Source organism: Chelonoidis abingdonii, chromosome 8, assembly GCF_003597395.2.
Source record: "Chelonoidis abingdonii isolate Lonesome George chromosome 8, CheloAbing_2.0, whole genome shotgun sequence".
In the NCBI taxonomy this organism is placed as follows: Eukaryota; Metazoa; Chordata; order Testudines; family Testudinidae; genus Chelonoidis; species Chelonoidis abingdonii.
In genome coordinates, this window is record NC_133776.1 from 58,313,152 (window position 1) to 58,335,835 (window position 22,684).

The window sequence follows — 22,684 nt, forward strand, 5'->3', positions numbered from 1 at the left end:
TCCAGTGTTATGGGCATACGTTTATCAGCCGTCTGGTAGAGTCTGTGGGATACTAGTATCATGCTTCATTGACAATAAACCTGGCTGGGTGCCTTCGTCTCTTAATGAATCTTGTGGTCATTGGTCAGTTCGCTTGAGGTCTGCCGTGCTGGGGTGGCACATGGAACACGCACATGCAGCCAAACATCTATCAACATCTAACCACACCTGGAAGGGTATGCATACTTTCCCCAGACCCTTATGTCATCATATGTGAAGAGACATGGCAGCCTTTGAAATGTTCTCAGTCAGAGCTGTCTCTTCCACCTCCTTTCACCATGATATTTGCCAGCCTAACTATCTCATGAACTCCTAGGTCCCCAACATAAAACAGAAACTTCTGAAGAAAAATGCGCTTTTAATTAAAATGTTTCAGTTTAACAGAGATATCTTTTACTATCAGTGAGAATACAGACATATTAATCCTTCCTCATCTCCTCACTTCACCCTGCCAGGCTGTTCCCCTATGATGAGTTACTGCTTTATCAGTTTATTTCTAATCCATTGATTAGCAGTATGAATAAAAGAGCCATCTGAGTGGCCAGGTTCTGTTCTCCACAGGAGCAGGTGCATAACAGACAGTGCATTCCCTTCAAAGAATTCACAGCTGAATGCAGGATCTGCTCCCGGGCAGGAGAAGTAATAGGAAGAATGCACTGTCAACACCAACAAGAGTAACCAGTGCAGGTGTTATAAGGACCATCATAAAAGAGTTTGAAGAATACTTAAAAGTAGTATTCTAGTTCCTTCAGTACCAACAAATCCTCTGAAAAATCAGGTATTGGCCAGTCGGAGGCAAGGTACCAGCCAAGGTACCAAGGATCTAATGTGGTACAGTAAATGTTATATTCCTGCCTTTGAGAGACACCAATAAGAGCCTTGTCTGGCAACCTCATTTCCTGGAAAAACACTGATTTGAAACAAAAATTTTCCTAATTTCCATGAGTCCTGGAAAGTCTGTTTCCTTCATGGGGAAGTCAGAGCGAAGATCTTTAATGCTCATAACTATGCGCATGTACAGTGTGTGTGTGCGCATCACAGATTCTACAATTCTGATGCTCAGAAAGGTGGGACTGGCCAGATGTGACAAAATGACGCATGCACGCTAACTCTTCCTCTGAATGCACACACATCCTGTGCACTAGCCCAACTACCTCCTGACTGCACACACACATTCTAAGATTGGCACCCTTAAGACATACATACACCCTCCTATGCATAAATGCAGGCTTTCTCACACAGCCTCCTATGTGCAAATACAGGTATCCCAGGAACACATACATGCCTTCCTAATCCCTCATCGAGTGCTCCTGAATGCAGACTCCTACTCTCATTCCTCTGTGCTAGCCCAGGCACACCTGTGCACAATTACAGCTGCTCCCCCGGATATAAACATAGATGAATACATTAACATTCTCCCTCCCCCCAAGGCCCAAATGCACAGTCCCCAAACCCAGAGTTTTAACTTCTCAGTAGAACAAGTGAGCGTTTAAAACTTTCCCAAACTTAAGCAGTAATATTACTTGCCACACTCCAATGTCCTAAAGGAATGAACATGTAATAACAGCTGCAGTTTTCCCAGCACAGGACAGCCAGTTCAGGAATGGGAAGAGTCTAAAGGTCTGATTCGCCATTGCCTGCACCTTCTGCAGCCATTTACATCAAACCAAGGCAGGTGTAAAATATTACTGTTCTGACTGGACAGCTTGTCACAACCAATAAATGACACACCAGGTACAGGGCAGGGGAGAATCACGCCCCAGGAATCTGTTTCTTTCAAGGAGATCTCTCCTCTTAGTTCCCAGTCCTGACCCCTGATCTCTGAGTGACTCTGTTCTGTTCCAGCTGAGCCACAGACTGCTTCAGATCTTCCACTACTATGTCCACATCCTCCTTGGTGGTGTCCCGCCCCACACTGAGCCGCAGGGCATTCTGAGCCACTTCATAGGGAATCCCACAGCTGAGCAGGATAGAGGAGGGCCTGGAAAACAACACAATGAAAGCAGGGTTTAACCCTTTAAACACCAAGGAAACACATTCCTCCCCTGTAAAATTCACTATGATAAAGCAAACAAGTATAATTGTCTGAGTAGTAGCAATCCCCTCCTCCATAGACTTTAAGGTCAGAAGGGACCATTATGATCATCTAGTCTGATCTCATGTACAGTGCAGGCCACAGAATCTCACCCATCCACTCCTGTAACAAACCTCTAACCTATGTCTGAGTTACTGAAGTCCTCAAATTGTGGTTTGAAGACCTCAAGCTGCAGAGAATCCTCCAGCAAGTGACCCATGCCCCATGCTGCAGAGGAAGGCGAAAAACCTCCAGGGCCTCTGCTAATCTGTCCTAGAGGAAAATTTCTTCCCAACCCCAAATATGGTGATCAGTTAAACCCTGAGCATGTGGGCAAGACTCACCAGCCAGCACCCAGGAAAGAATTCTCTGTAGTAACTCAGATCCCACCCCATCTAACATCCCATCACAGACCACTGGGCATACTTACCTGCTGATAATCAAAGATCAATTGCCAAATTAATTGCCAAAATTAAGCTATCCCATCATACCATCCCCTCCATAAACTTATCAAGCTTAGTCTTGAAGCCAGATATGTCTTTTGCCCCCACTATTCCCCTTGGAAGGCTGTTCCAGAACTTCACTCTTCTAATGGTTAGAACCTTCATCTAATTTCAAGTCTAAACTAATTTCAAGTCTATACACTCTCCTCCTCATTCTGGCTGAAAGGCACTGGATTCTTCTAGGAGTTGGTCAGTGCTTTTCAATCTAATCAGCTGGAGGTGTCAAGACAGTGATGTGATATACTTGCCCTTGCCTCTACCCACTGGAGCTAAACATGCTGATTCCACAATACTTTTGGCCTGCAGTATTTCAGCCAGCCGGGAGTAAGCCAGTGACCCATGCCACAAACTGGGATCAAACCCATCTTCCACATGGCAGTCTATAGCACTAAAAATAAAGATACTCAGGGTACTCGACCTCTATGATTCTATTAAAACACCAAGGTTTCTTGCTCAAATTTTGGGCTCTGAACAATCTGGACTCTTCTAGCCTCATGGCTCAGCTGGTCTTCAGGTGCTCTATCTTTCCAGTCTGACGGCTCTCATTCTGACCCTGCAAATGCTGAGCTCCTCAGGTCAGCTTCCCTGCTTTCCACGTGCTCTCTGCATACCATCTGTGATGCGGCAGAAGAGCGAGTCACCACCTGAGCACCTCACTGCCCTGTCTATTCAGTGAGAAACTACCCAATGTCACACTAGTCCCTGTTACTCAGTGACTCAATTGTGTTTACTGTACATCCTCAACCTACTCCTCGGGGTTATTCAGGACCATGTGGAAAGCACTAATCTTCTTGTGTGATCCCAAAAGAGCTGTTTGAAGGAGCAATTGTTTATGAGAAACTATTTCATAAAGGTGCAAACTCAGTCCCCTTCAACTTGACCTCTCTCTTCCCAGGAGGATGACTCAGTACCACAACATGGATTGCTTACTGGTCACCCTTCTTCGAATGGCATGCAGCACCAACACTGGCAAGTAGAGTCTTGCAGTGGGACAGCACCATCCACCCTGCAGAAGAGACAAAGCACAGGCCCTGCTCAGCACAGGATACTTACCAAGCTGAATGACAGCACAGGGACCCTTCTTTAAACCTCCCATACACAAATGACCAACCTACACTTCAAACAACCCTTTCAGCACAACCTCTGAGCAATGTTTTGGCAGGGTCATTTTCCTCTCTGCTCAGGGTAAGAGGTCCAGGCCTGGCCCTGGCTCTGGCAGGCCTGACATGCTTCTACACAGATGAGGGGACTCTGATGATTCAGCCCTGTGCCTGGCATCCTCCCGCAAGATCAATGAGCCGCTGCTCTCAGGCTCGTGCAGGTCTTTTGGCATCCTGCTCCATGGCTGAAGTGGCCATGCAATACGTCTTCTTCAGAGTCTGATAGCACAAGAGGAGAAGCAGGGGGCTAGAGGGAAGGGGAATTGGGGGCCCACACAGAGATGTAAAGGATGACCGTGGCTAGGATAGAAGAGAGATACCTTGCAGCCCTGGCCCCCGAATAGAAAAGTTACAAGTGTTGCAGAGCCGCTTGGCACCTGGAAATCGACTGTTAAAGTGGAGTCTCTGCTTTCCAAATGAAGCCTGGAAAATAAAATAAACAGTAACAGCTCCATGAATGCAAACTGCTCTGCCCTGGGTAGGATGCGGCTGGGGAGGAGGAACACACCCTAAAGCCCCTAGAAGCCTTCATCCCCACACACCACTAGGGCTTTGGGGAGACCTCCTGGGGACTTGACACATACACAGCCCAGGCTGATTGGTGATTTGAACACTGAGCTGGCAGGCTGGGACAGACAAGCTCTAGACTGTTTCTGGGGAATTCACCACTGTGCCATGGCCACTTTCCTCTGGCTATACTGGTGCAAGGGGGCTCCAAGGCCCCCATAGGAAATAAACCAGTGTAGGAGTCACCCTACGGAAGCTGTAGACCTTGCTCTGCCGACTCTAACTCACAGCCATTGCAAGAGGCCCTGCTGCAGAGAGAGTTCCAGGGTGGGTGAATAGCATGTTGTGGAAGTGACCTGGCCAATCCTGCCTCCCTATGACTCCTGCACCCCATCAGAGGGCCCTAAGTGCCAATGCAGAAGGACTACAAGTTAGGGGCATCAGGGGCAAAACAGCATCTAGCATCTCTGAATAGTGGGGATGCACGCCACCGAGTCAGGAGTAGTCATGGCCACAAACAGAAAGCCAGTGAGAAGGGTTGCCACTTCCTTCTACAAGAAAGCTGGGGAGGGTAAGTGTTGGCTGAGGAGATGAACAATCTGAAAGGGGGGGAGTTCCATTTCACCCCCTTTTTTATCTATTCTCTAGGTCAGAGGTGGGCAAACTACAGCCCGCGGGCCATATCCGGCCCGCAGGACCGTCCTGCCCGGCCCCTGAGCTCCCGGCCAGGAAGGCTAGCCCCTGGCCTCTCCCCAGCCGTTCCCCCTCCTCCACAGTGCCACGCCGCTAGTGCTCTAGCCTTCCGCTCCTGCCGGGCAGTGCAGCTGGTGTGACTGGGTGGCAGGGCTGCAAGCTCCTGCCGCTCTGAGCAGCATAGTAAGGGGGCGGGGAGTGGGGGGGCTGGATGGGGTAGAGGTTCTGGGAGGGGGTCAGGAGGTGGGGAGCAAAGGATGGATAAGTGGCGAGGGGTCCCAGAGGGCAGTCAGGGGACAGGGAACAGGGGGCAGTTGGATGGGGTGGAGGTTCGGGAGGGGAGAATGGGGGCAGACAGGGAGCCAGGGGGTTGGATGCGGGAAGGTGGGGTCCTGGGAGGCTCGGTTCTAGGGGTGGGGGCCCCAGGAGGGGGTGGTCAGGGGACAAGGAGCGGGGGGGTAGGATCGGTAGGGGATTCTGAGGGGGGCAGTCAGGGGGCAGGAAGTGGGAGGTGGCAGGGGCCAGGCTGTTTGGGGAGGCACAGCCTTCCCCACTCAGCCCTCCATCCAGTTTTAGAACTCTGAAGTGGCCCTCGGGCCAAAAAGTTTGTCCACCCCTGATCTAGGTACTTACCTGGCCCACGTAGTGTATGACCACCTACCCTTCTTCCCTCTATCCTTCTCAGTCCATTTCCTCCTCCCTCTTTCTTCATGATCCCATATGCACTTCTCTGCTCAGCTTGCTACATCTCAACTACTTCCTCCCCCGCATTTCAGTGCCCACTGATGGTGTGCGCTGTGTGTCTCCCTGCCGGATGCTTTTGTCACGGTCCTTCCTAATTGCTGGTGCTCTTGAAAAACACACTCTTTTCTCCTCCTCCTCTAAGAAGCTTGCTGTACAGACTGCGCAGAGATCAGGGACTCCAGCAGGAGCATAAACGTAATAGGAACGAGGTATGCTCACTTCTAGCCTCTCCTCCAAGTAATCCCGAACCTCCTTCATGTGAGCCTCATAATCCTCACAGTTCTTGTTCACCAGCTCAGCAGCCTGAGTGCAGAGAAGAAAACAAATCAGATGCTATATTTCTCAGCAACTGTAACACAAGATCTGGTCACAATCATGTGAGAAGAAAAATAATCCCCTGGAAATGTACCATAAAAACAGCCATACTGAATCAGACCAATGGTCCATCTAGCCCAGTATCCTGTCTTCCAACAGTGGCAAATGCCAGGTGCTTCAGAGGGAATGAGCAGAACAGGCAATCACTGAGCGATCCATTCCCTGTCATCCACTCTCAGCTTCTGAGTCTAAGGGCTTGGCTACACTCAAAACTCCAAAGCGCTGCTGCGGGAGTGCTCCCGCGGCAGCGCTTTGAAGTGCGAGTGTGGTCGCAGCGCCAGCGCTGGGAGAGAGCTCTCCCAGCGCTGCAGGCACTCCGCCTCCCCATGGGGATTAGCTTGCAGCGCTGGGAGAAATTCGGTGCAGCACGGCTCCCGGCGCTGGGGCAGTGTTTACACTGGCGCTTTGCAGCGCTGTAACTTGCTGCGCGCAGGGGTGTGTTTTTTTAACACCCCTGAGCGAGAAAGTTGCAGCGCTGTAAAGCGCCAGTGTAGCCAAGGCCTAAGTCAAGGTAGGCATATGTTTTGCCTTTACCAGGAACAATGGATATGAGTGTACAAGTACTAACAACCAGCCAGAATGGAATCATTTCCTCTGCCTCATGTATCTGTATATAAGCCAACTTTTCTGACCCACTTGGGGGCTGAAGGGCTCATACATGAACTAATTCCATCAAGATGGAATTTGCATTGGTCACTGTCGGAAGGCAGGGTACTGGGCTAGACGGACCTTTGGTCTAACCTAGTATGGCTGTTCTTATGTTCTTAAGGCGCCTAGCCCCCAATCTGGAGAAGGAAGCCACCTCAAGGGGGATGCTGGTACCATCAGCGGGGCACAAATCCTAGTCTGGTGAAATGAAGCCCAAACGCCACACACTCTAGGCCCTCACAGCACTTCTCCTCCAAGGGGCACTTTTAGAACCCAAGTACCAGCACATTTGTGTGATGGGGGGCCAGATTTCACAACAGCTCTGCATTTGGCATACTGAGCACTTCGAAAACCTGTCCCCTTATTTCGATGCCTAAACAGGAGCTAAGCTCCTTACAAAGTCCTGGCCTTAGTTTGGCACATTTATAGGACAATTCGGTGCAGCGTTCAGATTCCTGGTGACTTACCAAACCAGTGCTAAGCACTGTGCAGTTTGATCACCTGCTCTGAAGAATGCTTCCCGGATATCACACTGTGCATGGGCTCTCAGCTTTCCCCAGCCCCTCTCACAAACTTGGTCTACAGATCCACACGGAGGCGGGGAAGTCCCCTACCTCTAATGTTTCCTAATCAGAGCTCCGTACATCAGAAACCACTATGCAGTTTTGGCCTCTTTATAAAAAAAATCTCTTCTTGGTGATATAGTTTTCAAATGTGCTATTACTCCACAAGTGAATGCAAACATGTAGCAGTTTTCCCCCAAACCTTGGCTTGAGTGCTGGGGAACAGAACTGTACAGGTCACAGAAGGGGAAAGAAGGGGGAAGTAGAAGGAATAGTAGATCATGCTGTGCTTTATTACAGATCTTTCATGAATTACAGAGGCCATTTTTCAAGATCAAGACTACACTTCTAAAAATAACAATGTAGTGTCTGTACTCTAAGACTCATATCCACCACACAACCCTCTTCCTGTGAAATACACACTTATCCCAATATCCTCAAAGCATTGTGCAGATTTAGCTGGGTGACTCCCATTACTGGCATGGGAAGTTGTTCAGTTAAATCTCCCAGAATCACTTTGAAAAATTTCCTTTGGCTAATAACAGAAAACAAGGGTTTACACCGTAGTCTTGTTTTGCTACAAGCTGATTTTTCTTTTTCAGTTAGGGTTTTTTTTAAAGAGCTTGGTGCACAGCAGACAAGTTAGTTACTTATCCGTCAGGCACCATTAACGTTTGACTCACACTCCTTTTTCTCCCTTGATTCTTTCTGAACTCACCTTGCCAAGGCCAGCAATCATTGGCGTATTCTCTGTCCTGAAAGAGAAACATTTGTACAGAAATTATTTATTTCCATCTTCCCCAGGAAATCAATGGGTGCCAAGAGCCCCATTTTTAAAAGGCAGCCGCCTCACTTGCATACACAGGTAATGTGAGCACAACCGCAAGGCAACTTGTGGGGTAATTACCACAACAAACAACTGTGTGCACAAGTGGCCAGTTAGGTGCTTAACTCCCTATTTGTTCACAGCTGTGGTAAAGGAGACTGACATTTTTCAGTTAGTTAAGCGAATCGATGTTGCCTTTTCCTACATGGAAAACTCTACCTCTGGCTGCAAAAATCAGTGACTAGCTTGAAGCTGTCACTGAGATGTCTCCAGATGGCTTTTAGGAATCCAGGAGAACTTCAAAATGATCTTCTCTTTGTGAATCCAACGAAATTTGACATGAGGCTTACACAAAGTCAGTGATAGTGTATTCAGAATGCATTTAGTCAAGAGCATAACAGACACCAATGTGTATACACCAGCAGCAGAGTTCTTCTCCCACACCCAGAAGAAACCTTACCGTCCTTTGCACAGTTCTTACAGGACAGACAGGCTGGGAATAAAATGAAATGTGTTCGATTATCAATCTAATTATACCCTACATCTGGCTGGCTGATCAGACTGTTCCTTCCAATGAGGAGAGACTTCCAACCACGCAGACTTTTAGGGTACATCTACTGATGCAGTGGCATGTAGAGTACAAACACCACATGCCCAGCTAGCACAGGTATGAACAGCAATGTAGATGCTGAGGCACAGTTTAGGCAAGCAGAGTGCCCTACACTCCTGAATCCTAGAGTGTATACCTACAAGGCTATCTACATGCCCAAGCAGTGCCTCCCACGTCTGCATTGTTATATTTAGCAGTGTAGTGTCCCATTACCTCCCTGTTGCAGCAAAAGGCTCCAACAGCAGGAAAGGGCTCAGAGCCTTTTGTTTAAGCAGAGAAAGCCACCGGCAGCCCTCCGCCAGCACCTTTCCTCTCCACAGTGAAAGGCTCCAGCAGCAGGAAAAGGATCTGGGAGGGAAGAGGCAATGGGGAAAGGCTCCGGCAGCTCCCCTTTCACGGTTCTGTGTAGGTACATACCGCCCTGAATGTGGATGCAGCCTGCCTTTCATGCAGGATGTAGCTACATGTACCTGACATTTCGCCCTCTACTGGAAGGGATTAGAATTACGCAGCTGAGCATCAGGCCCCACACAACTAACAAGTAACAGAGTTTCTCAGCTCAAGTGCAGGATCAGGGGGTTCTGGGTTCTAGCCCCATTGGTGCTGTAAGGCTCTAACTGTGGTGTGGAGCACAGTGATGGAATCCTGGATGGCCTTCAATGCTTACAATTTTGCGTTTACTATTTATATGACACTTGACATCTTCAGTGCAATTAACAAACTAACTCATTTTTTCTCTAAGCATCTTACAACTTGTCACCCCAGAAAGACCAATGGAAGTGAGTACTCCAGAGCTTCTCACAGGGCGCATTCACTAAGTAGTACAGCCACCTGCTCACTTAGCCAGTCCTCTAAACGTACTGACCCAGAGAAACATCTGCTCACCCATCCGGCCATCCACCTTACCCAGGACGGAAATTCCGCTCCTGTCCCCCTCCAAACAGCATGGGATGCAGAGGAGTGGTGACCCCAGGTCCTTGAACATACAGTGCTCCAATCCGTGGGGCATAGAACTGCAATGAAAACCACCGCCTCTAAGAAAAGGAACTCAAGGAAACATCGTAATTCCCCCTCCCCACTTCACTTGGCACCTCTTGGAGAGGGTTTCTGGATTCTACCTATTCTGATCCTGATCCTTCTCACTTTCACTTTCCCAACAATTTATAATAATAATACTCAACACTTACCCTATACTCTATTCTTTTCCCATTCCAAGCAATTTATTCTCTCTCTCCAGTTAGTCCTCGCAACAGCCCTGCACAGTCCTAGTCAATTCCCTACTGTTCCAAACTCCAGTTCCTCCTTCTCTGTGGTTCTTTTGCCAACAGGATACCTCCAGAACAAGAATAAAAGCCTTATCCTCCATCTTCATCTTACTGATGGCCTAGGAACCATGGAACCCTCTCATCTTTTGTACCATCTTGCTCTGAGGATAGCTGTGCAGATACAAGTCTGTCATAGGGTTGCAGAGTGTTTAAGAAAAGTAAAGTACTGTATAACTGGCTGTCCATTGTCCATGTCCTCACATCACTGTACCACCTGTGTGCCCACACTGTATATATACACACGCACAAACACAGCTGGGTACAGTAAAGACTATCTCCGGAGTGCCATCTAGTGAGAAGCTTTAATACTTGAACAAAAGTCTAATGCACTAAATCCTCCAAAGTAGAAAGCGCGACTGGCTGGGCTGTCTTATTCCATCTCTCTCTGTGCCACAGGGAGATGAGGATGCTCTGTATGTGACCCATACACAAGTAGATCAACCCAAATCCTGAGTTACTACCTTAACAAGAGAAGAACATTCACCCACGTCTCGTTTGGAGTCAGAAAAGCAGAGAGCGAGAGGACAGCATTTCGATTCCCAAAGCCTTTGCCACAATACTGGTTGGGGTAACATGTTCTAGCCCTGTTGCAGGCTTCTCTGAAGGATGTTTTTTGTCCTCCAGACTTATACTAAGAAAGTTGGCTTTTCCTTTCCCTTTTGCAAAAAATTAGAAAACCGCTTTCTATCAGCAGCCATTCTTTGGCCAGACCTAAGGCAGAGAATACAAAGAATTCTACTCAGAAGATGCAATAATTCAGAAGAGAAGGTTCTTGTACTGAAAGGTGATTTAAATATATGGTCAGCTCCAGTGTGACATGAAGAAAAAATTTCAAAGGAGAATAGAGGCATACCTTGTGTCCCACAATGGTGAGGTAATCCACTCCCAGATCCTGTCCATCCACTCGCCCTTTCCCTATCATCTGGGCTGCGTCTGTGTGCATCAAAATCCTGGGCAGCCCTAATGCCATTCTGTTCTGATTCAGGATCTGAATCCGCTGGCTGAGCTCTGAGATGGGCTGGCAGGAGAGAACACTCTCAGGTGACTGGGATCTCAAACTCTTCACACTGTGTAACACATCTTGTTAGAATGTCTCATGAACACCTCCCTTCTCATTTGCGACTGCCTCCCTTCCTATTCACTATCCTGCTGGCCACCTTCCCTCCATTCGCTATTACACAACATCCCCCTAAAGAAAGACCTTGCATGGAAAAGTGACCTTAAATCCTTTTGTAATAAAAGAAACATAGAAACGTAGGACTGGAAGGAACCTTAAGATATTATCTAGTCCATCCCCTGGCTGAGCCAGGATTAAGTATACCTAAACCAACCCTGACAGGTGTTTGTCTACCGTGAAGTGTAGCCAGTGGAGGAGAAGCCAGCAGCAAGTGACCAGCCAAATCTTTGAAGGTCACCAAAAAATGCTCAAGCTACCACAATCTGGGAACCACTGTTTTAGGCTGACAGACAGAAGGGGAGAAAAAGCGCAAAAAAGAAGATAGGGACATGAGAATGGGGTAACAAAGAGGGAGAAAATAAAAGAGAGAGAAGGAAAGAGAGACCAGGACAAAAGACCAGGCAGAGGAAGAACCTCAGTGCACAGAAGATGCCAAAATAACAAATGTTAAACAGAGTATGTGGCACTGATTTGATCCCCCTTCCCTCCAATCCATGGTAAATAAAACCCAGGATCCAACTAACCATGATTACCCCAGTCTCATTATTGGCCAGCATGATGGAAACCAGGCACGTGGTTGGACGGATTGCTGCAATAGTATCATCAACTTCCACTTGCCCAGTGATCTTGGACACTGGGACAAAGGTGGCTTCTGCACGGCAAGACACGAGCAATTAGATTCATCATACAGACTAATACCTCACAGACAACAAGAACTTAGAGTATAGTCTAGCAGCTGGCTTGATAAAACTGTGGTTGCATACTGCGCAGGGCAGGTGGAATGTCAGAAACTACCCAAGGTCTTGTCATATCTTGAGGAAGAAGACACTTGACTAGATGTGAGGATAATGCCCCCAGCTTTTAAGCAATGGGTAAAATACACAAGCTAGAACATCAGCTAGTGGCCACATGAGGAATGTCTTTGCAGACGTGGTGGCTGCTTGCCTTCCTGATCATACACAGTGGATGCAGGATAGAGAGGACAAAGAGAAAAGAGGGCAAGAGGCCCAGATTGTTGAGCTACAGCCTTCAGTGCTGCCACTAAAATAGTGCATTTACTGACCAGGGAAAGCAACACTTGGTCAGGTCAGAGGGTGAGGGAGAGTGCAATGTACCCTTCACTGAGGGCTGGAGAAAACAGCACAAAACATTGGACTTTTCCACTGTAGTTTAAAAAAAAGAGAAAATTACCTTGGTGCTACCATCAGCACCTCAAACTCTGTGTTCCCTGCAGGACCTTGATCATAATCATCTGACAAAGTAACTACAGTGATTACACTGGTTGAGATTGCTTTTGCAAGCACCCCATTCAGAACCTTCCATTTCATGAACTGGGAAAAGTGCAGTGTGCAAAGAAAGGAGACTTCTATTTATTATTTTGAAACAAAAGCGCCTGTGAAAAGCAGCTCAGAGGGCCTTTAGATGGGGAGTATATATTAATGACACTCCCTTGCAACCCCCTGCAATCCACATGTACTCACCTGCCATGTGCTCTTTCACAAGGTGCTCCAATGGCAAACGGACCGAGTCATGTTCCACATTAGATGTAATGAAATGAGGAGTGGCCCCGGCTGCCCTTTTGTGATCCTCACCAGGCCCATCCTGTCCCAGCACCCGACTCTCTCTAAAATGCCTCAGTGCCGTGTGGATAACTAAATTATTTGCCTGCAGAGAGGTAAGAGGGAAACTGCCAGAGCAGGGTATAACCAAAGGCACTGGGTAGGGCACAGAATCCCTTACTTTCAATTTCTCATTTATCTGCATGCAAGTAACAGCTTAAAATGTTTTTTGTGAAAACATAACCGTTAGGGCAGATTGAAAATGTCAATGGGAAATGAACTCCTCTGACAGGTCCTTTAACCAGGGGTGTTGGGTCATCTTCAGACTGTGAGAGGAGGAGTCATTTGTGCTCATCATCTCTGGGTAACAGTTTTCACATGCTGAATATCGGGACTGTCCCTAGAAAAATCGAGACATCTGGTCACTCCAGAACAGGAGTCAGAAACCTCTGGCATGCGGCTCACCAGGGTAAGCACCCTGGTGGGCCAGGCCAGTTTGTTTACCTGCTGCATCCGCAGGTTCGGCCAATCGCCGCTCCCACTGGCTGTGGTTCGCTGCTCCAGGTCAATGGGGGCGGCAGGAAGTCACGGCCAGCACAACCCTTGGCCCGTGCTGCTTCCCGCAGCCCCCATTGGCCTGGAGCGGCGAACCGTGGCCATTGGCAGCTGTGATCAGCCAAACCTGCGGACACGGCAGGTAAACAAACTGGCCCAGCCAGCAAAGGTACTTACCCGGGCAAGCCGTGTACCAGAGGTTGCCGAGTCCTATGCTAGAGTGACCAGATGTCCCAATTTTCTATGTTAAACTGTACTACAGAACCATTATTGTGCACCAGCACTTTCTACATGGATCAATTAATGAGCATTTTAGTGCACTTAAGAAAGTATGCCACTCCCCACCCCTCTGCAGGATGCATCACCACATGTAGAGGAGCCGTTACTGTCTATTCTCTCAAACACCACAATATAAGCACTCGTCCTGTTCAGGGAAGATGAGGCTGGGATTCATGCACTCACCTCTGTGCCCCCTGAGGTGAAAATGATATCCTGGGGCCTTCCTCCCACCATCTGGGCCAGGCTCTCCCGAGCTTTATTTATGATCTCCTTGGCCTTTCTACCTGCAGGATCAATGTACGCAGTTGATCAAGTTGTGTTTATTACATATTTACAGCAGAAAACTGTAGAAAGGACGCACCACTGGATGTTTATTCCTGTACTAGAGGTTCGTTTAAAAGGTATTTAATGTATTTCCACAGATGTTTGATTTAATGTATGAGATGGATTCTTGTCCATATTTATTTGATTTTCTCTCTGTAAGAGTAAAAGGTCAAGAGGTAATAAAGTGTTTAGAAGAGAGTGTCCTTGGGTGACAGTGATAGTAAACAAAAATCACTTTCATACAGATGACATAAACGATTCCCAATTACAAACACAGGAAATCCCCATCATTTGCAGTTAGAACCTGCACTCAGCAAGAAAGGATTGTCTCCTGAAATTGCAAGTACTTCTTTCTGCGGACATATTCCTTTCATACATGCACTTGCCCATGTATCCATCATGGGACTTATGAGGAAGCTCTTCCCCCCACCCTATGCAAGTTCAGTGCAGTTGCTCAATAGCTGAAAATATAAATGAACTAAAAATAAATCACAGTTTGAACAGAATGAGTTAGCAGACAGGAGCAAAGAGAGAAATGACAAAGGAGGTATCTAGAATGTATCAGAGTCAGAGTCAGCTAGCACAGTAGGTAAAATTGTTTCCCTGGGAGTCTTCTTGAAAGTTGGTTTGGTTTTTTTCAGCTGAAGTTTAAATGTCCTCCAGAACTTTATATTTCTCACTAAGGGGTGTCCTAACAGCACCTACACTGAACACCCAAACAGAGGCTGTAACTCTCTGATTTTCCAATCTGAAAGAGTAAGAAAGTTTCCTTTTATTTAGAAGTTTATTTTTATTAATTTCACTGGGTCATGAACTCTGTAGCTAGGGGCCAAGATTTTCAAAAGTGGATGCCTAAAGTTTAGACTCTGAAGTCCATATTAAGGCACCTAAATAAGTGGCCTGACTTTTAATAATGCTGAGCATCAACGAGATTTGCTGAAAGCACTATTCTTTGTTTGTTTTTTGAGAGTCAGGATGTTTATTTAGATAACCAAATATAGATTTAGGAGCCTATCTTTAGGCATCCATTTTTGAAAATCCTGGACTTTTGAGGCGAGCTTTTTTTTTTTTAATGACTCTTTTTTCTACTGTCCATGAAGACTGTCAAAAACTTGAATTTTTATATGAAACTCATCATTCTTGGCCTCAGTCCAAGCTGAAATTCTCTTTTGGGTGATTGAATTCAATCAGCTCTGCCATTTTTCCATTTAGAGGAGTGGGTTAAATTACTCTGCACCAGCTTTCTAAAAAGTGTCCAGCCTTTATTACTAATTATTAGTATGATTATTATTTGCATTGCATTAGCATCTAGGGTCTCCATTGTGCTAGGCAGTTCCCACCCTGAAAAGTTTATATTCTAAGTTTTTGTTGGCAAATAACTAAAAAATGGCAGAACATTTACATTTGGCATGGCTCCAATTAGAGTTGGTCAGAAACTTTTCAACAACAGATTTTTTTGTCAGAAAATGCTGATTTATCAAAACTGAAACCTGTCGTGGAAGCATATCAATTGTGACAGGAAGGTTTCTCAGGTCCAGGATGGAATTTCTGATGAAAGCCAGAGAGAGAGAGAACCAACCCACCCCAGACAGCCAATACCCTGATGTTTAGGGTACTTATCAGGGTTGTGGCAGACCCTCTGTCAAATCCCTGCTTTGGAGGCTTTTCACTATTCTGGCTATTCTCTCCTTCTCTGTTTTTGTCCCCCCACAAAAAAATTAGAACAGTCTTGGTTTCATTCTGCACTGGAAAGGAAGCAAATATCAAAATGTTGAAATTTTTCACAAAATGGAATTCTTGTCTTCCAGACATCCCTAGCTGTAAGTTTCAATGTAGCATGTACCACTAGCCAAACGTGAACATAAATCTTACATACGTTAGAATGCATTCAAATTCATGTCTGCATACGCTCAGATTTGTAACTATGAATTTGCTACAATAATAGGCTTTAATCCTGCAAACATCTGCACATGAGTAGTCTCAAAGAGGTTTCCGGTTAGTCACAGGCACCAACTTTTGTTGGCGCCAGTGGGTGCTCGCATCCCCCTGCCCCCAGCCCCACCCTAATTCCACCCCCTCCCTCCTCAAATCCCCACCTCAGCCCTGCCTCCTCCCCCAAGCGCACTGCATTCCCCCTCCTCATCTCTCCCTCCCTTGCCGCGTGAAGTTTTGTGGTACAAGGCTGGGAGGGAGAGGGGAGAAGCAGGACATGGCGGCACACTCAGGGGAGGAGGCAGAACAGAGGCGGAGGTGAGCTGAGCTGGAGGGGTGGGGTGGGGAGCTGCTGGTGGGTGCTAAATATCCACCAATTTCTCCCTGTGGGTGCTCCAGCCCCGGATCACCCACAGAGTCAGTGCCTATGAGGCTAGTGGAATGTTCTATTCATAATGATCAGGACTGCCTGTGAACCCAACTCCCCCTCTCCTTCCTGAGATTACCTCTTTCCCTTCCTTCAAGCTGCTCTTACCTGCTGTGTAAGAACTGCTGGGGTTACCCCAGGCCTCATGCATGGCCTCTGTTACAGTTTGGATCACCTCCGGTGCCATTGGGGTGGTTGCATTGTAATCCATGTAAACCTTGCTGTAGCTAAGGAAGCAGAGAGAGAGATAGAATAGAAGAGGAGGAAGAGAGTCAGCTGTCAGCAGGATCAAACAATGAATGTTACCACTCCATCAGAGAGCACAGCTCTTCTTTACACTAAAATAGTGCTTTAATCAGGCTTCATGTGGAGCAAGCATTACTCTCAAATAAGATCATAGCGTTAGAGCAGAATGATCATCTCCCCTCCTCCAAAAAAAATCTGAGAGATCCCAGTCCTGATCATCACTATGTCAGAAGCGATCACACCTGGATCTTAAGTCAGACATTTTGAGCTGAGTCTTAATCATGACCTGCACGAATATCTAGGCCTAAGACCTGTTACTGTTCTTATGAATTTTAAGAATAGATTTCCCAGCAACTCAGAAAAATTTCAACCTGCTAAGTTTTATAAAAATGCTCTCTCTCTCCCTCCACCCCTCCAACCCAGGAAAAACAGAGAAGCCACACACTCACCTTTCCACTGACTTATTTTCTTCCCCATCACACTCCTTATCCACAGCAGTTTTTCTCCCATCTTTTGTTAGCACCATTTTTTCCACTTGGTCCCCCTCCATTCTGCAGAACTCCACATACAAGATCAGCATGAATAGTAAAATTTAAGCTTGACAAACACACACGTGAGTTTCCTGATCATATTATGATTTCTACATAAAACACAAGTGTCTACAGTTTGTATCATTCTTCCCTAAACATTTTTTAGTTTCTAGGCAAACTTACAGTAATCACTGAATTCTTGATGAGACGCTGAAATGCTGAATAGTGACTCTCTCTAGTAACCTAGTAAATGTATTTCTACAGTAACACTTCTGCCTACTATTTATGTCTCTCCTTTCCAGTGAAGTGTTAATAAAAGGGTTCAGAGGTTTGTTTATACTTTGCACATGATGTATATATTCAGGAATGCTCTAGTAGAAAGGACTCGGGAGGTTTTTATCAGGAACCTTCTCTTTTCCCTCTCATTCTACATCTCTTCTATATCATCTGTGAAAACATGCTCACCTCCTAAAGTGGTTGTGATTCTTTCCCACAATTCTTTAAGACCTTCTACCAAACTCTTTATCTACTGATTCTTCACTCTGTAGCAGCCTTGTCTGTGGTGTGGGACAGTGCAATACCTACCTACGCACCAGAGTTCAACCAAAACAAGGATGTCTTCTCATTCTATACAGATGGCTAAACTATATTTTTAAAGATTCTCTGTAAGCCAAGTCTGCACAACAAGGGCCATACACTGTTCTGTCTACAGCAGAGTTCTCACCAATAACAACTGGATGCTTGTACCAAGATTAGAGTAGAATATGAGTCTTATGTACCTCCGATTCTAGTTAGTAAAGTTGCTGTTGCATTCAGTATCACTCAGTAGGAAAATATGACAGCAGTGACCCTAAAAGTATCTGGTATACCTGTTCTTTGTTTATCAGGCTACTCACTTGTCTACAATTTCTTGATGCAGGCAATTGCAGTGATTGTGCAAATTAAGCATGCAATTGCACACCTACACAGTTTTAAAATCTGGCTGCTAAAGGGGCATCAGTCTTAAGAGTTAAAATGCCACTGAGTTGACTGGGACAGTTCACACCTCTCAGAGCTTTGATTCAGACTGCCTGCAGATTCCAAGATCACTTTGAGAACTGTTACACTTGGTTCATGTTTGGCAAGTTCTATTCATAACCATAAGGACCAGAAGTTTTTTCTTTAAAACATGAAAGCTTCCTTTCTGCAGCAGCTGAATCTGTCCCAAGACCAGTTAAACACTTCAAGGAACAAATCTGAAAGAGATATCAGAAAGTGAGTGATCCTGGGTTTTTTAAAATAAAAGAATAGTCTGGCCACCATAATATCATGGGCTCACTGAGGTGTACTTGGATATAAAAAAGAGGAATGGCAGTATTAAGACAGGAAGTGATTAAAGCAAAATGAGTGAGGATATGAATGCTCACTAAGCACACAGTTAAGAGTACCAAATATTTTCACTTGTCATCTAAGACAATATATAAAAACTTCATTTCCAGAAGTGAAAGGCTAAAATTTTAGCACGATTCTTTGTTGTCCACAGAGACAACGTAATCGTGTTGCAAACAGAACAAGGAATGGAAGAGTCATTTCCATTCTCAGAAGTGATCTGATTCATAAACAAAAAATCTTCCAACTTTGATTTTTGCATGGCCATTTTTAAAAAACAGTGTGATAAATGACTATGTGTAGGACCCTACCAAATTCACAGTCCATTTTGGTCAATTTCACAGTTATAGGATTTTTTAAATAATACATTTCATGATTTCAGCTATTTAAATCTGAAATTTCATAGTGTTCTAATTGTAAGGGTCCTGACTAGGGTTGCCAGCTTTCTATTGGCACAAAACTGAACACCTTCCTGCCCCTTCCCTGAGGCCCCATTCCCTGCTCACTACATTCCCCCTCCTTTGGTGGCTCACTCTCCCCCACCCTCACTCACTTTCACTGGGCTGGGGCAGAGGGGCGGGGTGTGAGAGGCTGTGAGGACTCTAAATGGGGGTGCAGGCTCTGGAATGGGGCCAGAAACGAGAGGTTCAACTGCAGGAGGGCAGGGAGTTGGGGTGTGGGAGGGGGTGAGGACTCCAGCTGGGGATGTGGGCTTTAAGGTGGGGTTGGGAATAGGGATGAGGAGTTTGGGGTGCAGGACGGCGCTCCAGGCTGAGGGGTGGGGCCAGGGGATTCAGAATGTGGGAAGGGGCTGTGGGTTCAGGCAGGTGGTTGGGATGTGGGAGGGCTCTGGGGTGGGGCAGGCGGTTGGGGTGCAGGGGGAGTGAGGGCTCTGGGCTAGGGGCATGGGCTCTGGGGTGGGGTTGGGGATGAGGGGTTTGGGGTGAAGGAGGGGGCTCCGGGTTGAGGGGGGGCTCAGGGCTGGGGCAGTGGCTTGGACTTACCTCAGGCAGCTCCCAGTCAGTGGAGCAGCAGGGCTAAGGCAGGCTAGTCCCTGTCTGTCCTGGTTCTGTGCTGCGCCCCAGAAGAGACTAGCAGGTCAGTCTCCTAGGTCGGGGAGGAAGGGGCAGGAGGTTCCGTGGCGCGCACTGCTCTTGTTCACAGGAACTGCCCTCCCCAGCCCGAGCTCCCATTGGCCAGTTCCCAGCCAATGGAACCCTGGAGCCAGTGCTCAGAGTGGGAGCAGCATGTGGAGCCCCATGACTTCCCCGTCTAGAAGCTGGATCTGCTGGCCACTTCTAGGGTGCAGCATGGTGCCTGCCGGTCAGCAACACCGCTGACCGGATTTTTAACAGCCTCGTCAGAGGTGCTGACCGGAGCCGCCAGGGTCCCTTTACGACTGGGTTTTCTGCTCGAAAATCGGACACCTGGTCATCCTAGTCCTGACCCAAAAAGAGGTCAGGGGCAGGGGGATGTGGGAGGAGTCGCAAGGTTATTGTAGGGGAATTGTGGTATTGCTACCCTTACTTCTGTGCTGCTGCTGGTAGCAGCGCTGTCTTCAGAGCTGGGCAGCTGGAGAGTGGTGGCTGCTTGCAGTTTCAATTGCACTGTTAAACAATAATATACAATACCAATTTAAATTTATTATAAATATTTGTGGAAGTTTTTCTACATTTTCAAATATACTGATTTCAATTACAAAGTGCACAGTGCTCACACTATTATTTTATTAAAAATATTTACACTATAAAAAAAGATAAAAAATAGTATTTTTCAATTCACCTGATATAAGTATTATAGTGAAATTTTTTATGTAAAAAATGAAACTTACAAATGCAAGTTTTTTGTTTGTTTTTAACATAACTGCACTCAAAAACAAAACATCGGAAAACTTTAGAGCCTAAAAGTCCAGTCAATCTATTTCTTGTTCAGCCAGTCACTAAACAAACAAGTTTATATACATTTACGGGAAATAATGCTGCCTGCTTCTGATTTACAACATCATCTGAAAATGAGAACAGTTCACATGGCACTTTTGCCCAGTAGCCACAGCAGCACTATAGGAGGCTGAGCCTCCTCTGGCCTATCATATCCGCCACCCATGCCCCTTCATGCTTCAACCGCCATTCTAGAGGACATGATTCCATGCTGATGACAATCCAAAGTAGTGTGGACTTACGCACCTTCATTTTCATCCTCTGAGTCAGATGCCACCAACAGAAGGTTGATCTTTTTTTTTGATGATTTGGGTTCTTTAGTTTCTGCATTGGTGTGTTTCTCTTTTAAGACTTCTGACAATATATTCCACACCTTGTCTCTCTCAGATTTTGGAAGGCACTTCAGATTCTTAAACCTTAATACTATTTCTTTTATTCTTTTACAGTGCAAATATTTGTAATAAAAAATAATAGTATAAAGAGAGCAAGGTACACTTTGTATCCCATGTTGTAATTAAAATCAATATATCTGAAAATGTAGTAAAACATCCAAAATATTTATAATAAACTTACACTGGTATTCTATTATTGTTTAACAGTGCAATTAAAGCAGCAATTAACTGTAACTATTTTTTTAATCTTGCGATTGTGGTCATTTTTTTCAGTCGTTTGACAGCCCTGATCAGAAGAGAACTCTCTGATTGCTCACATGTTAAATAGGAACAGTGCACCCACAGAGTCGGCGCCAGAGTCAACCCCGGAGCACCCACAGAGTCGGCACCTATGCTGATACCAACCACCACTATTGCTGCTGCAATGAGACATATGAGTTGATCGGGGAAGTAAGGGTGAACGGCAACCTGGGCAGCAATGATCATGACATGGTAGAGTTCAGAACCCTGGTCAAAGGAAGGAAGGAGAGAAGCAGAACGCAAACCCTGGATTTCAGAAAAGCGGATTTCAGCTCCCTTAAGAGAAATTATGGACAGAGATTCCTGGGAAGCGAACTGAAGGGGATGGGTGTCAGAAGAGCTGCAGTTTTTAAAGAACCATGCTAAGAGCACAGGAAAATACCAATACAATGTGCAGAAAGAACAGCAAGCGTAGAAAGTGCCCCCATGGCTTAACAGGGAACTCAGTGGTGAGCTGAAGCAAAGAAGGAAGCTTACAAAAATGGAAGCTTGACAGATGATTGGGGAGGCAATAAGATTATTGCTCGGGGCTGCAGGATAGAATCAGAAAGGCCAAAGGACAATTGAGTTGAACTAGCAAGGGATGTGCAAGGATAATAGAAGGGGTTTTACAAGCATGTATAGCACAGCAGGACTAGGGATAGGGTAGGTCCTTACTCAATGAGCAGGTATCCTAGTGGTGGAAGGTATGGAAAAGGCTGAAGTACTCAATTCCTTCTTCACTTCAGTCTTACGGGAGGATCAACTCCCAGACGACTACACTGGAACGCAGAGGGAGAGGAGGAGAGCAGCCCACTGTGATAGAGGGTCAGGTTAGGACTACTTAAAGACGTTAGACGTGCACAGTCTATGGAGAGAGAACTCATCCGAGGGTGCTGGGGAGTTAGCTGATGTGATTGCAGAGCTGTTGACCATTATCTTGAAAATCATGGCGACAGGAGAGGTCCAGAGACTGGAAAGAAAGAAATATAAGTACCTATCTTTAAGAAAAGGAAAAAGAAGATCCAGGAACTACAGACCACATCAGTTCTCACCTCAATCCTGGAAAAATCATTGAGCAGGTTGCTGAAGAATCCATCCTGATAACACTCTAGAGGAAAACAAGGTGATCAGAAGCATCGCATGGATTCACCAGGGTAAATCATGCCTGACCAACCTGATTGTTTCTACAGATGAGATGACTGGACTTGTGGATGGGGCAAAGCTGTTGATGTTGTTATACCTTGACTTTAGTAAGGCTTTTGACACGGTTTCACAGCAGATTCTCATCAGCAAACTAAGGAAGTATGGTTGGAGGAATGGACTGTGAAGTGGATAGGAAACTGTTGAATCAACAGGCTCACGGTAGGTTCAATGGCACACTCTCTAGTTGGCAACCAGTAACAAGTGGTGTGCCCAGGGTCTGTCTTAGGGCCCGTTCTATTCAATGTCTTCATTAATGATCTTGATGATGGGATAGCTTGCACATTAAGTAAATTTGCAGATGAACACCAAGTTGGGGGGAGTGGTGGACACGCTGGAGGGCAGGGATAGGATTCAGGGAGACTTAGACAAATTGGAGAAGTGGGCCACAAGAAACCTCATGAAGTCA

General features: G+C 46.2%; 2 protein-coding genes across 17 annotated transcripts in view; one reads left to right on the forward strand and one right to left on the reverse strand.

The window, feature by feature from the left end:
• KIF1A (kinesin family member 1A) overlaps positions 1–22,684 on the forward strand; it is a 522,969-nt gene that overhangs the window by 373,435 nt on the left and 126,850 nt on the right. The gene's annotated exons all lie outside the window — the stretch shown is intronic.
• Positions 1–22,684, reverse strand: part of SCLY (selenocysteine lyase) — a 24,809-nt gene continuing 2,125 nt past the window's right edge. The window contains exons 2-16 of one of the 5 annotated variants that reach the window (XM_075068676.1): positions 19,992–20,071; positions 19,469–19,571; positions 18,142–18,331; positions 17,016–17,117; positions 16,429–16,547; positions 13,821–13,921; positions 12,726–12,909; positions 11,769–11,896; positions 10,921–11,085; positions 9,649–9,755; positions 8,025–8,061; positions 5,940–6,023; positions 4,097–4,199; positions 3,547–3,622; positions 1–2,020 (exon numbers count right to left, since the gene is read on the reverse strand). In XM_075068676.1, coding sequence (XP_074924777.1) covers positions 1,834–2,020; positions 3,547–3,622; positions 4,097–4,199; positions 5,940–6,023; positions 8,025–8,061; positions 9,649–9,755; positions 10,921–11,085; positions 11,769–11,896; positions 12,726–12,909; positions 13,821–13,921; positions 16,429–16,547; positions 17,016–17,116 — 1,392 coding nt within the window. In that variant the 5' untranslated portion in view covers position 17,117; positions 18,142–18,331; positions 19,469–19,571; positions 19,992–20,071 and the 3' untranslated portion in view covers positions 1–1,833. Of the gene's footprint in view, positions 2,021–3,546; positions 3,623–4,096; positions 4,200–5,939; positions 6,024–8,024; positions 8,062–9,648; positions 9,756–10,920; positions 11,086–11,768; positions 11,897–12,725; positions 12,910–13,820; positions 13,922–16,428; positions 16,548–17,015; positions 17,126–18,141; positions 18,332–19,468; positions 19,572–19,991; positions 20,072–22,684 lie in introns of all 5 variants that reach the window. The other 4 variants (XM_075068672.1, XM_075068674.1, XM_075068675.1 and 1 more) reach the window with 4 other exon arrangements.